Source organism: Cetorhinus maximus, chromosome 8 (assembly GCF_964194155.1).
Source record: "Cetorhinus maximus chromosome 8, sCetMax3.hap1.1, whole genome shotgun sequence".
In the NCBI taxonomy this organism is placed as follows: domain Eukaryota; kingdom Metazoa; phylum Chordata; class Chondrichthyes; order Lamniformes; family Cetorhinidae; genus Cetorhinus; species Cetorhinus maximus.
The window spans coordinates 123,995,416-124,013,404 of record NC_135886.1 but is presented as its reverse complement, the minus strand read 5'-3'; the positions used below and the strand labels follow the sequence as shown (position 1 = coordinate 124,013,404).

The 17,989-nt window shown below is 39.6% G+C and overlaps 1 protein-coding gene across 1 annotated transcript in view; it reads right to left on the bottom strand.

Moving 5' to 3' along the window:
* Positions 1-853: 853 nt before the first annotated feature.
* The window catches only part of zdhhc15b (zDHHC palmitoyltransferase 15b), a 60,219-nt gene continuing 43,083 nt past the window's right edge, over positions 854-17,989 (bottom strand). The window contains exons 11-12 of the mRNA XM_078547559.1: positions 16,210-16,286; positions 854-10,850 (exon numbers count right to left, since the gene is read on the bottom strand). Of these exons, the coding sequence (XP_078403685.1) occupies positions 16,240-16,286 (47 nt within the window). The 3' untranslated portion in view covers positions 854-10,850; positions 16,210-16,239. The remainder of the gene's footprint in view (positions 10,851-16,209; positions 16,287-17,989) is intronic.

Here is a 17,989-nt window from a genome sequence, read left to right as displayed (position 1 = left end):
TTTTCAACTGCGATGTCTTCCATCCTTAATTTCCTTCCATATCTTTTGCACTTCATTCATGAGATGTGGGCCAGCATTTATTTATTACCCATCCCTAGGCTAGGCTGTGGGTCTGAAGTCACATGTAGGCCAGACCAGGTAAGGACAACAGATTTCCTTCCCTTAAGGGCATTAGTGAACAAGATGGGTTTTTACAACAATCGACAATGGTTTCATGGTCATCATTAGACTTTTAAATATATTTAAATTTATATTTAATTCCAGATTTTTATTGAATTCAAATTCCACCATCTGCCGTGGCAGGATTCGAACCCAGGTCCCCAGAGGATTACCCTGGGTCTCTAGATTACTGGTCCAGTGACAATACCACTATGCCATCGCCTTTTGTGCATGCCTAAGCCCTTTTGACACTATTGGTGGCTGCTAAAAGAGTATGCCTTGGCCCTAATCCCCAACTCTCCTCAATAAATTCCTCCACATCTCCGCTTCTTCTGCCTTTTAAAAAAAACTTCTCAAAACCCATTTTTTCATTCTTTGGTCACCCCTCCCAATTTTTACCTCCTTGGGTTTTTTTTTCATCTTTCTCCCATGAAGCATCTAGGAACATTTTCTATGTTAGAAGGACTACACAAATGCAAGTTTCTTAATGTAAATTCATATTTACATCAATAATTAAGAATGACACACAAGATTGAGTGTACTAACAGAATCAGGAAGCTGACAACCTCCTCGAGTTATGAGTTCAGTTCTTGTGTGTGTTCCTTCTCTGTAACATGCTTCAATCTTAGATTCATTTCACCTTTGGCCAACAGATGTGCCTGCAGCTCAATAAGTGGTGTTAAAACTCCAACACTTAATAAAACAAATCATTTATTCTTGTAAACATTTTCTTACAATTAAGATTTTAATGGACACATTAGTGAATGCATTACAAAGTGCAGCAAAAAAACATGAAAACCATTGGCACAGACATACAGGTTTAATGAAAAGCAATCACTGTGGATTAGCAACATTCTTGAAGGCAGGAAAACAAAGATAGAAACAGGATTATTGTCAAGAGAAACTGCATTATGCTGTCATACATTAACAACTCACACAAAATGGTGCGATCGGCGCGCTAAATAACAGAGCAGCAGAGAAAAAAGAAGTGCTAGATTCTCAGGTATCAGAAAAACAAGGCAGATGCAAGATCTTACACATAAGATCTAAAGAAAACTGTACTTTTTCTGCACTTTGATAGGGGGGAATGATAATCAAGTGGGATGAAAGGATATTTGTGCACATCTCCTTTGCTAATATATTGTTCTATGATAGAAACATTAGGGATAAAAACCCAGCTGATTTGGCACCAGTTTGGTACTGACAGGGCTTTTCTTTATCTCAAAAGCTGACAGTGCCAAATCACATGGACCAGATCAACAATTTTTTGGATGTTGCAGCCAAATGAAGAGGATCTCTCCCGCTGTCTACCCATTGTTCTAAAGTCAAAATGATAATCTCAGCAGGGGAAACTGCAAATCAATGCAACATGCCAGTTGAAGGTTTAAAAGAATTTTCAGAGCTTCTTTACGGAAGTAGTAAGTGAAAATACTGCATATCTTTTCATGTTCAGATTTATCAGTGATTTTAAAAGCACAGGTATCATTAAAGTGGTTTTCTTCAATTGCTATCTTTTTCAGTTTAATACAATATAAAACATACAAGATGATAGCATAACAGAACAGCATGGGGATTCAATCTCAAACACAATGTTGAAGTGTTAGAATATCTTGGTGTCGTTCGAACAAGGAAATGATAAAGGAAGGAACTTACATTTTCTGTGGAACTAGGAAAGACAATTACACTTATCAGGGCACAGGGAATTTTCTGTTGAAATCAACTTGAGATAGCAGAGCTGTTTGGATCTCGGTATGCAAAATAAACTCCAAATGGTACTTAATATAATTAAAGACTAAGTATGGGAAATAGGAATGAAGCAGCCAATTGTTAGGAATTATAGTTTGTTGCTCTTAAATATCTCACAACTCAACTAATATCTATAAAAGGCAAATCATTTTGGTATATTAAATAACTCCGAAAGTGAAATTGCAGTTTTCAGAATTTTTTTTCATTCCAACATTTGTTGTCCATCCCTAATTGCCCTTGAACTGAGTGGCTTGCTGGTCATTTCAGAGGGCAGTTAAGAGTCAACCACATTGCTATGGATATGGAGTCACATGTCGATTGAACCAGGTAAGAATGGCATGAGTGAACTTGATGGGTTTTTACGACAATTGATCATAGTTTCACAGTCACCGTTACTGACACTAGCTTTCAATTCCAGATTTTATTAATCAGTTCAATTTATTAATTAATTGAATTCAAATTTCACCAGCTGCTATAGTGGGATTTGAACCCATATCCCCATATCCTGGGCCTCTTGATTACTAGTACAGTGACAATACCACAATGCCACTGTTTCCCTATGTTGGCTAGCATACTGCACTGGTCGCTGATCCAAGTCAAATTTCTTATTAATTTAGTAAATACCTTAGTAAAGTAGGTTAATTTAAGGTGGGCAAGTACCCAATACACAAGTTAATAGTCGGATTAGCAGTTTAATTCAAAAGCCTTGGTCTTATTCCCTACAGTAGTTGAACACACTGTCTGGACTACTTAACAGCAGAGAAGTGTTAGAATATCTTGGTGTCGTTCAAACAAGGAAATGATAAAGGAAGGAACAAGACTGCATGTCGCAGTCATGCAAGTTTGGAAGCTATGGATTATTATAATACATGTTTTGAAAATATTATTCCCACCCTTTTATGGATGCTCCCTAACATGTGTGCCCTTGTAGGAGATTATACTTATAGTTGCAATATCAGACTGGTTTTTGTTATAGGAGAATAGTCAGAAATGTTCATCTTGCAAGCTGGGAATTCTTGATTTAAAACAACTTTTGTGGCAGGTTTAAGCACGGTGATGGCAGGCTGGGGCACAGTAAGTCATTAAAAAAAATGCCAGGTTTGATTTTACCTCCTTCACTGCAATTGTTGTACAGAAACGGTTGAACATTGCCTATTAGTGATGGCCTGTGCAGTTCTAAGCTAAAAACAAATTGCTCACCGTTCCATCTCTCTCAGAAGATTAACTTTACGGCTTTGGCGACACGGCACAATAATGTCTGCATCACTTTATATGCAATTTTGTTTCATTTAAGAACTGCTGCTCCTCGTGTTTTCCTCAGCTGACTGCTCCTAGCTCAGGAAGCCATTCTGATTGGTTCACATCCTACAGTACATCCACTCTGGATGGTAATGAAGGAGATTACTTTCAGTTTAAAAATATTCAAAAATTGATAAGAAAAATTCACGCTTGACAACTGGTCAGGTAGTTTACATACAGATATAGAAACAAAGTGATTTATTTTGGGTAACTGGCTAAAAGGGGGAGAGGGAAAGAGCCAATTTTTCACACAAGAGATGTTACATTGAAAAATGGCCTTCAAACCCAGGTAACCATTATAAACCAATGTACATTACATGCAAACAATTAGAGGCAGGTGAAAGTGTGTGTCATGTGTAAATATGCAATGTGTGAAAATTCACAGCATATCAACTTAAAACAAACGTGAGAAAGAATATAAAGTCATAGTAAAATACAGCAGTGTTGGTTAGTTGCCTCTAAATCCGAAGTTTGCCTGTAAATGCAATCCAGCCACAGTTTTAAAAGTGCTGTCAGTCAAAATTCCAAGTACAGCAGTAAATAGATTGCTGTACAATTCATTTCAATCAACTTTTTTGAATGGGTCAGGAACAAAATAAATTTATTTTTGTAGCAGCTCTTTATTCTGGGAAATGCTACTGCTTTCAACTAATCACACAACTGATGTCAATCAGATTTTAACACAAAACAAATACAATTTTAGAAAATATTCTTCCTCGTATCTCCCATCATTACACTTGTTCCTTCATCTCAGGTTTGGCTGAAAAGAATTCTCTCCAGATGCAGTTTCACAACTGATCAAGTTGAAATGTATTCCTATTATAGCCTGACCAGCTTTTCCATATTTTCCCCTTCAAAACCAAGAGAGTGGTTCAGTCAAGGGGACCAGTGATGAATTTGCAAAACTGATCATTTTCAGGCAATCAACCAGCAATAAGAGCTGGTGGACTGACTTTGAGTTGGATATTCAACTGCTGAAGCTACCAAGGTATCAGAGATAATAATGTTTCAAAGCACTTGTTTAAGGCAGGCTAAAATTAAAAGAAAAACTCAGGACCAACTAATGACATAGTTCAGTAGTATCTGGAATTTGTAAAATTCCAAATGGCATTAAATGGTAGTCCAGTATGATAATAATTAAGTGACCTACTCATAAGAAACCAGGTACATGGTATTAGTTCAACTCTGCTTATGACAAAGGATAAGGATACCCCTCTCATTAGTACATTTTCTATTATTTTCTTTACCAAGTATACACGAATGGTATAAAGGCCAAGGTGATAAACAAATAGAAAATAAATTTACAAGTTTCTTACATTATCTCAGCAAACGGGTACCCTGCCAAAATACTTTGGTTTAAAATCCTAGTTTGATTTGCTGTCTTTACAGCTACTGAGAGGCTATTTCCTTGACTGAAGAATCTAGAACTAGGGGTCAGAATGAGAGGTCAGCCATTTATGACTGAGATGGGGAAAAGTTTCTTCACTCAGGATTGTGAATGTTTGGAATTCGCTACCACAGAGAGCTGTGGATACTCAGTCATTGAGGGTATTCAAGACTGAGATCAACAGAGTTTGGGGCACTAAGGGAATCATGCAGGAAAGTGAAATTGAGATCAAGGATTAGCCATGATTTTACTGAATGGCAGACCAGGTTGAAAGGACTGTATGGCCTGCTCCAGCTCCTATTCCTCATGTCTGTCACTCTTCAAAATAAATATGCCTCTGAAAGTTTACAATCCTCCAACCACATTGATCATAAATTTTCTTGAAGTTGACAGCTCTGGATAATAGGATGTTTACTCAACAGGGGTTGCTTTATTCCCCAGCTTATAATGGACAATCGGCAGCTTCATCCCCCAGTGTAATGGACACTGGCTAAAAATAAATCCATTATCCCACTAGATTTTCTATGTTTGTATAGAAACTTTCCTACGCTGATCTAATTCCCAACTGACAGATAAAGGGAGAAAAGAAACTCTCTCTCCATTTCTATACGTTGCCACCTGGATTCTTCTTGAGAAATGATGATTAGATTTTCACAAGTATAATTAGTGTCACTAAGTAGATTTTCACAAGTTTCCTAAAATGGCAAAAAACATCGGACAACCTCAAGTGGATCAGTTACACACTCAGGGGGCTGGATTTTATGTTCCCCGTTCATGGGTTTGAAGGCAAGCAGGCTTGTTAAATCCAGATGGCCTGCAAACTGGCCACGCGACTGCCCCTGCTGCCACTGTAATTGTACCAGCAGTGGAGATGAGGTCGGGCAGTCAACCCGCCAGTGGGCCAATTGAAGCCATTAAGTAGGCATTACTACCCACTTAAGGGCCTCATCCTATCGCTGACAAGAATTAACTGGTGGCGGGAGAGGCCCACGCCAAGTGCACAGCCCGGCAGATTTCCACACCTGGGCTCGGGGGAGGGTCCCTCCCTAGGCTCATCGGAGGGCAACTCCCAAAGGTGTTAACCCTCCCCAGGTTGCCCTCCCTCTTTCTTTCTGGCCTCCTTGCCAGAACCTGCCAGCTTGGTACAAGGCAAGACTCCCAAACAACTACCCAAATCCCTATTCAACGCCGCACGCCTTGGTCCCAAACTGCTGGAGAGCTGCCGGCCTCTGATTGGTTGACAGCTGAGATGGCAATTCCTGACCCAGAAGGGCAGAAGTCCCAGCTCCAAACCATTAACGGCCAATTGACCGTTAAATGGCTGCGGGACATCCTGTGTTCTGTTTGGTGGGTTCTCCCACAACTTTTTAGCTGGGGTCAGGGTGGGCAACCTGGCGCCTCGTATAATTTGGCCCATGTATTTCCCCAGTGGAAAACTACTTCAACAAAGAGAGGGACTAAAGTCTTGAGTTGCCCGACATTCAAGGAAATACCACAAGCAGATGGCACTTATAAACTGGTGGTGATGAAATTTCTCTAGTCAATAATTTTAGTGATGCAAATGCAAAGCAGGTTTCAATATTATATTAATGATGACTTCTTTTGAGTATAACATCTGGAATGATCTGCCTGAGTGTGTGGTGGAAGCAGGTTCAATTGAGGCATTTAAGAGGGAATTAGATGATTATCTGTAAAGGGAGAATGTGTGGGGCTACCGGGAGAAGGCTGGGGAGTGGCACAAAGTAAATTGCTCCTTCGGGGAACTGGTGCAGAAATGACAGGCTGGATAGCCTCCTTCTGTGCTGTAACCATTCTGTAATTCTGTGAACAGATGTTTCACTCTAGTTCAGAATACTGTAATTAGAGAAAGAGAACATTTTTTAATCAGGGAGGGAAGAGCAAGATAGAATGCAAGTGAGGGAAAGAGTCATTGTCCCTTTTAAGGCCTGTGTTCAATAGACTAGTTGCAAGTTGATCTGAACCTCTTGCAGAATAGGGATATTTGAAGGACATTACTGCTGCAGATAAATAAATAGAAAATGACAGCAATATATCAAGTTCTTAAAAAGGCAGTATTTTATTACCCTTACCATAAATCGAATATACATTCCATCCTCATCTAGGTTATTATTATCTATAAGGTGGCATGGAAACCAATGAATAAGAAATAGGCACACAAATTTAAGGGCTTTATCATCTGTTGCATTCCAAAATCCACTTCTGTTTTACTACAAAACCCATCTCAAAGACACTCAGGAAAAAGTATGTATAGTAACAATTAATGTCTCCTGGTTCAATATGACATCATTCTGTGCTAGTTTAATTTGCAGTGGATGGCCTCTGACAGCTCTGTGATATGGTAAAAATATCTGCAAGTTACCAGATAATTAATCAGTAACAAAGTCACACTGGGCTTTATCAGCTCACCGGTGGAGATTCAGATTACATTAGGCAATGAACAATCATGGCTTATTTTAGACAACTGCATTAACTTTTTCATATTCAACAAGTATTAATTGAGTGCTTTGTTAGCATTGAAAAATCATTCAAAGCTCTTCTTCATCACTGCAATTCCAGCAGTAGAAATAGGAATTTTATTTCTATTTGCATTTCTCCACATAACTGTTCTAGAGACATTTTCTAAATCCAGAAATGTCTCACATTACAGCACTCTTTTTACTTGCACTTCTCACTTTAAAAAACATGGAGTGAGGGGTGGGGGGGGGGTGGTGAAGAGAGAGATTGTCTGCAAGTCAAGATAAACTACAATAAAAATCTAATCTTGCATAAAACTAAATGTACTCTGGCAGAAAAACAGAATAATCTATATAAATATAATTCCTCGAAAATATTACAAAGACCAAATTGTCTATCCCTCAAAACAAATCAAGGATCATTTATGATCATCTTCCTCCGCCTTCAAAAATGTCTAGTGGCTAGTGCAAATTTAAAAAAAAAATCCCATGTAATATTTTCTGCCCACCAGTAGCTGTGTCTGATCATTGGAAAATTCTGTACGAGGATTTAGCAAGTGCACCAGTTCTTTCTGCTGTAGCAGCAGAGGAAGATCAGGAATGCATGAATGTTTTGTGTTACATTGAAATAATTTCTAACAACCCAGCTATGCTTAAAATTATTTTTCTCAGTCAACATGTTGGAAACTGATATTAAATATAGCAATGGCCCTGAAAAGTTGCTCCTACAAAAACAGAGCCTGAAGTCATCATATAGCTGATAATCTATGAGAGGTGCTTACATTGCAACAGATGATAATGTATGCGGGAATGTTTTGTAGTCTTACAGTGCAGTTTTCAGTAAAGTCTATTACAGGAACTGAGCCCGCCTTTACATTGGAATACCATTTTTTAAAAAAAATGGACTCCACTGTAGGACGATCTGATAGCCTTGTTTTTAAATAAAGTACTAAAGCTTTGTCTGCATGTGGAGTTATAATTCAAACTTGTGAAGGCCTGGTGTATTTATCAAAGCTGCTTAAACATCAGCCAAACATCAAGGATCAGACTCTTCAATTCTCAGTTCTAGAACACGTGTGCCTGTATGTTGCATAGGCGTCACATTACAAAAAGGAAATTTCAGGGTTATCAAACAGAATTCTTAGGATATGCCACATAATTACTTCCACTTTGCTAAACCTGCACTTCAAAAAACTGCTATTGCAAAAATTAGTTTCAATTTCTACATATTCATCCGTTTAAAAAAATAACTGGATTATTTACAACCTATTTGAATACTTGTAATTAAGTCACTGATTGGTTTATAGTAAAGGGTTTAGCCTAAAGGGTTTAGCCTGTGACAAGAAAGCTCTTTTAAATATATATCCACAATGCAATTGAAAATAAAAACGGAACAATTCATCCAAAGGATTTTGACAAAAAAACACCTGTGCACAGCTGTGACTGCATTTATATATCTGAAGAATCCCGAAGTTTCGTTATACGGGACAGCAAACTATTCAATGCCCCTTCTAATATAGACAGATTCCTATCAGGAATTCAATTTCCTTGCATTACCGTTGCCTCAACTGCCAGATGGGTTTGCATCATGAAGTCAGAGAGGAAGTGTGCTCTTATCAGACAACAGGAAGGAGCAAAAACAAAAATACCTGGAAAAACTCAGCAGGTCCGACAGCATCTGCAGAGAGGAATACAGTGTAGTTTTTCCAGGTATTTTTGTTTTTGTTTCGGATTTCCAGCATCCACAGTGTTTTGCTTTTAACAGGAAGGAGCAGTTTTACACCATTCATTTAAATATAAAAAGGTGTTCATAAACCCGTTTCTATTACAATCCTGGGAATCCACAATGAATCCTGTAATTCATTCAGTTTAGTCAATAACAGAGTCTAATGAAGGAAAATAAAGAAAGATCAAATATGCATTCATACAGAACCTTTCACAACCACAGGACATCTCGAAGTGCCTTACAGCCAAAGTACTAAGTGTTGTATAGGAAATGCAGCAGATAATTTGCACACAATAGGATCTCACAAAAAAGTAATAAATGACAAAACCATTTCTTTTAGGTGTTGGTTGAGGTATGAACATTGACAAGGATAAAAGGAAAACAATTAAAAGGCTGAATGATCTCACAATAAAATGAGACAATTGGGCAAATGCTTTGAATGCTAGTGCTACTTGTAAGAACGACATTTTAACTGTGGGAAGTGAATATACTAAACTGCACTGATATAAATAATTAGCTTTTAACTTGGTTGCATGTCAAAGATGGAAGCTGCTCAGTGTTTTAATACCTTAAAGTTCCCTTCAAAAAATTCTACCAGCCTATCAGCAGGTTTTTATTCCTTTGTGGATTAATGTCCCTGAACCCAGCAGCAGTTATTCCTTATTGTTGCTTGGAATGATGAAAGCCTATGACTCAATTCCTCCAGTCAAGAAGCTTGTTCTGCCTTAACCTTAGCACTTAGGGCTCAGAAGGCTTACCTGCAGTAAGAACCCTCCACGCGTCAAAATTCAGGAAATTCAAAAGCTACATGATGAGAACACAAGTCACATCTGAAACCTGGAAAAGATGTTACAAAGTTCTGACAGTAATACCCATTAACTTCTGTCAGGTTGGTGAATATACACATTTTTAGGCAGCCAGAAAAATCAACCGCTCTTAAGGCTTGTACTTTTTAAAAGAGATTTACATACCTATCTTTCGACAGTTAATTTCTTTCCTGAATTTAAATATGTTATTTAAATAAAATGTAAACAGGTAGAAAACTCTCAACCTTGACTATTCCACCTGAATTGGAGTTGGCACAGGGAGAAAGTGCAAGGTGACATTTTAGGGTGGAATTGTGCCACCGGGTACAGATAAATTAGTGAGCTGTTCCTTTGGAGGTGGAAGACCAAGTGAATTTTTACTGTAGGTTTTTGTTCATCATTTCTTTGCTCAAAATTATGGTTCGGAGTAGAAGCAAATCACACCTTCATGCAACGACAATGAAAACTGGCTGGTCACTGTGCTATAAAGGTTAACACTGGCATGAGTGCATTAAATAGCAGATAACTGAACTTTCCTTAGATTCGAGAGTGATTCAAACTTTGAGCAGATACTGCTTTACAAATCTTTGGTCCCTCATTGGAGTAATTTTATTATATTTAATTTTGAGGGTAAATTAGTTTAAAAAATATGTACATCACATTACAAACATATCAAAAAAACTAGCTAAATTTAAGTATCTTCTAAACACATTTAAAAAAAATTAAAAAAATGTTAAAAAATGACCTGGTTTGAAATGACTTAATTCATATAAACACAGTAAACAACCAACTTACTGCTCTTTTGTTCAAACACATGGTTGAACAGACAGTGCAGTTCTTTTTCCGTTTGACAGTTCTATATTTGTAGCTTAACCGTGCAAATATTAATGCAAGGAACACTTTTGTTCAGCACTTCACCCTAATGAGTTAAATGTAGCACGTCAATGTTAAATTAATCCCAATGTTGGTTTTAGGTATCTGTGATAGAGCTTCATTCACACACACATTATTTACATCAAAGTCCATGAGTACCCAGTTTGTAATTGAATTTACAGTGGTTCCCTCCCCCAGCAAGGAAATGCAGTTGTTCGTGAACCAAAGCCTGCATGTATATTATCTATTAAAAAGATCTTCATGAGATTGCCTGACGTAAGGCATGTAATACTTAGTTCCATCTGATATGTTGAAGACCCTCAAAGATCTTTGGTTCTCTCATTTGCACTTCAAATAATACAGTAGCCTCTGGGAGTGACCTGAAAAGATGGCAATAGCTGATATCAACACTAGATGAAATTATTTTTAATTTATTATTTACCATTACTTTACACTTTTTGTTTAGGGAGGTGGCTTACCAATCAGTAAACCAAGCAAAAAAAAAAATCGAGTCTCACATAATACTACAGATAAACAAACTATGGCAAAGTTCAGAGTTGCATGCTTGGTAAACATTAAAATGACTGATATTGAAACATAATCAATGACAGTGTGGAACAGTGTAATTTTTCTGCAGTTTCAAAGCCAGTTTTGGCATTCAAAACGACAAGATTACTCCACGAATGTTCTTCTTCACCTATTTTTCCTGCTTATCTCTGCTCCTGATAGTGCAGCTGCACACTGAGTGGGTAGACATGTTCTCCAGCAGTTAATCAAATAGACATATTTCACGTGCAAGTCTTTACAGTGTCAACTTCGACAACAGTGGCTCGGGGGTGAAAGGGATGGTGTGCAGAGGTTGGATATTTACATAGGTGAGTGGGTGGGATTTGGTTCAGGTGGGTGGAAGGAGGGAGTTAAGTGGACAATTAATGGAAGTGTGCCAGGAAGCTCCAACCCAACTTTCAGGTTTAACTCAGGCAGCGCGATGAGTGGGCAGCTAACCTGTTCCCAGGAGAAAGGCAGCATTTCAAATACATTAATGAGGCTGGAAGCCATGATTTAACCTTCATTGCAGGTTTAACTGGCTCCCAAGCTCCGAGAAACTGTTGCGAAACCCCCAAGGAAATCTCCAAGCATCGCACCCTGCCGGGATCAGATTGAATGCTGGCCCCTGAAGTCAAGGATCGAACCTGCCTGCCAGAGTAAGCAGTTCGGTTGGACCCTCACTAGTCCTGTCACTTCCGCCACAGTATTCCCTGCCCAACTGGACCCAAGCTTGCCAATCAGACTGACTTCTGAACAGGGAACCTATAAATGACAAAAGATACACACTCTGGAGTTAAACTCCACAACTTGTGGGGAAATCCAGTCTTCTAAGGATCCTGTGTGCTGCTAGTGCCTCCCCTTCCCCTCATGCCAGCTTCCAGCATGTCAGAATATTAAAATTCTACTTCATCATGGGCCATTCCTGTCCTTGTCAGTCATCCACACAGGTGTATGTCTAGCAAAGGTGTGGAGGGGGGCGGTTGGGTGACAGTGGCCCCTGGATAGTGATCAAAAGCAGAAACTTCAGCAGAACCCTGGTTTAGAGTGTCCAGTTGTGAAATCTTACTCCCAGTTGAGATCAACACTAACCATGAATTTAACTTGGAGCTTCATTCACCTGCAGGGTTTAATATCAAATCATCACAAAAACGTTAACCCCTTGTTCAAAAATGGGTGTCAAGATAAGCCCAGCAACTACGGGCCAATCAGTTTATCTTTGGCAGTGGGGAAGCTTCTAGAAGCAATAATTTGGGACAAAATTAATAGCCACATGGACAAATGAGGGTTAATTAAGGGAAGCCAGTATGGATTTCTTATGGGAAAATCATGTTTAACTAACTTGCTGGAGTTTTTTGAAGAGGTAACAGAGAGAGCAATGCAGTTGATGTGATATACATGGACTTCCAAAAGGCATTTGATAAAGTGCCACACCATAGACTTGTGAGCAAAGTTATAGCTCATGGAATAAAAGGGACAGTAGCAACATGGATACCAAATTGGCTGAATGACAGGAAACAGAGAATAGTTGTTGAATTTTTTTTGGGCTGGAGGCAGTTTGTAGTAGGGTTCCCCTGGGGTCAGTGTTAGGACCTTTGCTTTTCCTGATGTATATTAATGACCTAGATGTTGGTGTACAGGGCACAGTTTCAAAATCTGTGGATGATATAAAGCTTGAAAGCATTGTAAACCATGGGGAGGACAGTGTAGAATTTCAAAAGGACATAAACAAGTTGGTGGAAAGGACAGACAGGTGGCAGGTGAAGTTCAATGAAGCAAAATAAGAGATGATTAATTTTGGTAGAAAGAACATGGGGAAACAGTATAAAATAAAGGGTACAACTCAAAGGTTATTGTGAAAAATAAAAGCTCATAGTGTATGGGGTAAAATATTAGCCTGGATAGAAGATTGGCTGGCTGGCAGAAAACAGAGTATGCATAAATGGGTCTTTGATTGGCAGGGTGTGACGAGTAGAATCCCACAGGGATCTGTGCTTGGGCCTCAACTTTATACAATTTACATCAATGACTTAGATGAGGGGAGCGAAGGCATGGTAGCTAAATTTGCAGACAACACAGAGATAGGTAGGAATGTATGTTGTGAAGAAGACATAAGGAGTTTACAGACGTATATAGGTAAGTTGAGTGAGTGGGCAAAAATCTGGCAAATGGAGTATAATGTGTGAAAATGTGAAGTTGTTCACTTTGGCAGGAACAATAACAAAGCAGAATATTACTTAAATGGTGAATGGCAGCAGAATTCCGAGGTGCAGAGGGATCTAGGTGTTCTCACAAAAAGTTAGTATGCAGGTACTGCGTGTAATCAAGAAGGCAAATGGAATGCTATCCTTTATTATGAGGGAAATTGAACATAAAAGTAAGGATGTTATGCTTCAGTTATACAGGGCATTGGAGAGACCACATCTCGAAAACTGTGTGTACTTTTAGGAAGGATGTAAATGCATTGGAGGCAGGTTAGAGGAGGTTTACTAGACTGATATCTGGAATGAGCCAGTTTTCTCATGAGGATGGGTTGGACAGGCTGGGCCTGTTTATCCTGGAGTTTAGAGGTGTAAGGGGTGATTTTATTAAAATATACAAGATCCTGAATGGTCTTGACAAGGTGGATGTGGAAAGGATGTTTCCTCTTGTGGGTGAGTGCAGAACTAGGGGACACAGCTTTAAAACTAGGGGTTGCCCTTATAGGGTAGCTATGAGGGGAATTTTTTTCTCTCAGAGGGTTGTGCGACTTTGGAACTCTCTGCCTCAGAAGGTGGTGGAGGGGGGGTCATTGAATATTTTTAAGGCAGAGATAGATGGATTCTTGTTAGGCAAGGGAATCAAAGGTTATCGGGGGTAGATGGGAATGTGGTACTCAAAACACAAACACATCAGCCATGATCTTATTGAATGGCAGAGCAGGCTCGAGGGGCCGAATGGCCTACTTCTGCTCCTATTTCATATGTTCGTATAAAGGGGGTGCAGGAGCAGAGGGACCTGGATATATATGTACATAAGTCATTGAAGGTGGAAGGACAGGTTGAAAGGGCAGTTAGTAAAGCATAGAGTATCTGAGGCTTCATTAATAGGGAGATAGAGTGCAAGAGCAGAGAAGTTATGTTGAATTTCTAAAAGGCACTAATTCAGCTTCAGCTGGAGTGTTGCGTCCAGTTCTTGGCTTAGGAAAGATGTGAAGGCATTGGAGAGAGTGAAAAGATTTATGAGAATGGTTTCAGGGATGAGGAACTTCAGGTATGAAGATAGATTGGAGAAATTAGGACTGTTTTACTTGGAGAAGAGAAGGCTGAGAGGAGATCTGATAGAGGTATTCAAAATCATGAATGGTCTGGAAAGAGTAGATAGGGAGAAACTGTGCCCACTTATGAAAGGACCAAAAGTGAGGGTGCACAGATCTGCAAAAGAAGCAAAGAGACGAGAAAAAAACTTTTTCACACAGTGAGTCGTTAGGGTCTGTAATGTACTGCCTGACAGTTTGGTGGAGGCAGGTTCAGTTGAGACATTCAAAAGAGAATTAGACTGTTATCTGAAAAGGAAGAATGTGCTGGGTTACAGGGAGAAGGCAGAAAAATGGCACTAAGTGAAATGCTCATTCTGAGAACCGGTGCAGATACCGGTGAATGGGCTGAATGATCTCCTTCTGCACTGTGACAATTCTGTGATGAACCAGCAGGGGGGGGGATTCGCTCGACAAATTTTAAAATCATTAATGTCCTGGAAATTTGGACTTCTAAATCTTCAAATCTTAACAAAATAAACAATAATTTTTGCACATTACGGAACCTTTTTATCCTCACCAACTGGGGTTTCTTACGCTGTGCAGCACATCTCAGCTGAACGGGAGAAGAAATTTGTTTCCAAGGGCAGAACTTTCTCTTCGGTGTGTGGGGGGCGGGCCCCGCATGCCAATGCGCAAAATGACGCGCAGTAACGTTGGGCGTTCGTCCCGATGTCACCACGCGTCATTCCGATCTTTTGTGTGGAGGGCGCACACTGGAGTCGGCTGCTCGCCCGCCAACCTGTCAAAGGCCTGTTAAGACCATTAATAAACTAATTAACCAAATTGACAGGGCTGCCTGTCTTAAGGTTGTCAGGCAGGCGAAGAGCCCAGGCAGACTTCGCATTTTTCATGAAACCTTATCCACGGGCGGGATGAAATTTCATGAAGGATTTATTAAATTAATAAATATTTTTAAAACATTTGATAAACATGTCCCAGCTCATGTAACGCTGTCACATGAGGGGACATGTAAATGATTTTTAAACTTTTATTATTTTGAAGTTTCAAAATCAACTTCATCTCCCCGAGGTACAGAGCTGCCTCAGGAAGATTTCTGCTTTTTCACACACATGTGCAAAAGAGCACAGGCTCCGACTCTCCCCGCCTGTATAGGTAGTACTGAGCGCTACCTGGCGCGTGTCATGCTGGGCGGGTCTTAATTGGCCTGCCCACGTAAAATGGCGGTGCGCACCTGATCACGGGTGGCGATTGGCTCCGCGCCCACCCACACTCACTCCCGACCAGCCCGCCCGACAGGCAGGCAGAAGATTCTGTCCCAAGTCATTTCCAACGACAGTCAAAGCAGGTTTGCAAGGAGTGGCCCTGGGCAACTCTGTTCTGATGTGAAAGTACTGGGCTTCTGGTTAGCTATGACCAGAACTAAAAAAGAAGCAAGATGCTTGTTGATGCACATGCAAATATTCTCCCTTTCTTAAGGAAGAGACTCTACTCCATATGTTATTCTAAGGTGATTGCTAGTGATGTTCCATGTCCAGCCAAGAGCAAGGTGCTGAACAGTAACCTGGGGCGACTCAATTTTGCCTGCCAACTTGTGGTTTCATTGGCTTCCCTTTCTAGCTACGTTGGGTTGGAAGTTGTCATTACGCAAAACCACACTTAATGTGCAGCTTCACCATATAACAATTCTGATTAATATGCAAGATATATTTTGTTTACCTCATTGCACTCTTCTTGACAAATGCAAGGATTTTGAGTGATGTGGATAAATTCATAGGCCACTTGACTTTTGGACAAGCACATTTAACTCTATTTCTTACTCAATTACCAGGAACTAGCACATTCCAGCATGGCCTACATTTTAGCTTCTATCCTCCTAATGAGTTGAAATAGAAATCTATAATCAGTGGAAATTACTGGTGCTCCTGGATACTCACCTATGAACGCTAAACAGCACCAGAGGTCAGCTAGGACTCCATTTCAACAGTCACAGAGGTAGTGCCACTTGCAGTTGCTGAAGAGAAAATATAGTTATGCTTCAGAGAAAACAAATTACTGATATCTTTGAAAATTATAACTTTTCTGTTCTTTATAGGTTTATATTGAATATTATAAGCACATTACATTAAATATTACAATATACAAATTTCTTTATTATATCCCTCACCTCCACCCTGCACTTAGTACCCACCCCTTCCCAATTTTCTCCTTCCAGTACCGATCAAACAGCCATTCTTCATGTGTAAGTTGCTTGACCAAGAGCAGAACATGTGAAACTACCCTGTTCTCATTCAATGTTTACAGCCACAAACTTTCAGCAGAGCAAGCCATCAGGAGCTGGAAAAGTGGCTTATGTTTTCCCCTTCTTTAGCCTAAGGACACCAAGGCCAATTATAGTTACCCACCACTGCTCAAGATTATCACCACAGAGCAGAGGTCAAATCTGAGTCTTTCCTACTGGCTCTGTACCACGCCAAGTGGCACATTTAACTACACTCCCATTATTCTTTCTTAATTTCAGTCTTCAATACTGAGCAGAAATGCTGTAGCATTCTCCTAAATGCCGAGAGGCTCATGGATAACTAAGTTTAAAATTGCAAAAAATGACAATAGCTTTGTTAGAGAACTGGAATGTGCACTGGCTCCTTCAACCACAGGGACTTGGGTTTGAATTCACCTAAGTTAATGGCACAGATTCTCCCCCGTTTGCTACTTGCAAGGGTCCCACATGAAATCTCAGCACAATTCCCAGTGGGCAGGAGTGTCTAATACAAAAATGCTCACAAATTGACAACCACGTTATGATGGCTGGTGAGGAAATCGAAATGTTCATAGCTGCACAGTTTTACATTACTGGGCAGAACTAATCCAAGTAATTTTAGGCTTAATGTCTGTGGTAAGGAAATACTGTAGTCTTTAATTAAGGTTGGAATTACCACTCGTCTAAAAAAAAGGAAAAAAAAAATCAATTAGACATAGCCAGCACAGATCTCCAAAAGGAGAATCATTGTTGATAAACCTCAAGAGTTCTTTGAGGAGCTAACAGCCATTCTGGATGGAGGGAATGTAGTGAACATGGACTTTACAAAAACCTTTGATAAGGCTGAAATTAAGAAAGAATAATGGGAGTGTAGTTAAATGTGCCACACAGGAGATTACAAGTAGTGATGTCCCTGTTCAGTTGTCTGGGAATGTCAATGACTCAGGAGTAGGGCTAGTGGGAGTGTTGTTGCAATTTGTGGATATCAAGTTTTTAAAAAATTCTTTCATGGGATGTGAGCATCGCTGACAAGGCTAGCATTTTCAGCCCATCCCCAATTGTTTTAGAGAAGATGATGGAGGTGAGCTTTCTTGAACTGCTGCAATCCATCTGGCATGGGTATACCCACAATGTGGCTAGGAAGGGTTTTTGACCCAGTAACCATGAAGGAAGTTAGAAAGTTTAGTTAATTAGACCAAAACATTTGGCAACAAAAATCCATATTCAATTACTCTGTAGTTCTATGAATATCCAAAAATAGAAAATATATTCTATTTTCTCAAAAGCCAAGAAATGTAAAAGGGCATGATCACACTCTTATGTACATTTAATAAAGAGGATTACACACGCTGCTAGTGTTTGATTGCATTGTAACTATTGTCATACTTGCAGGTGCCCAGAAAGAGTTAAAAGGGGGTTGGTGGGGGGAGAGAGAGAAAGAGACAAACACGAGTGTA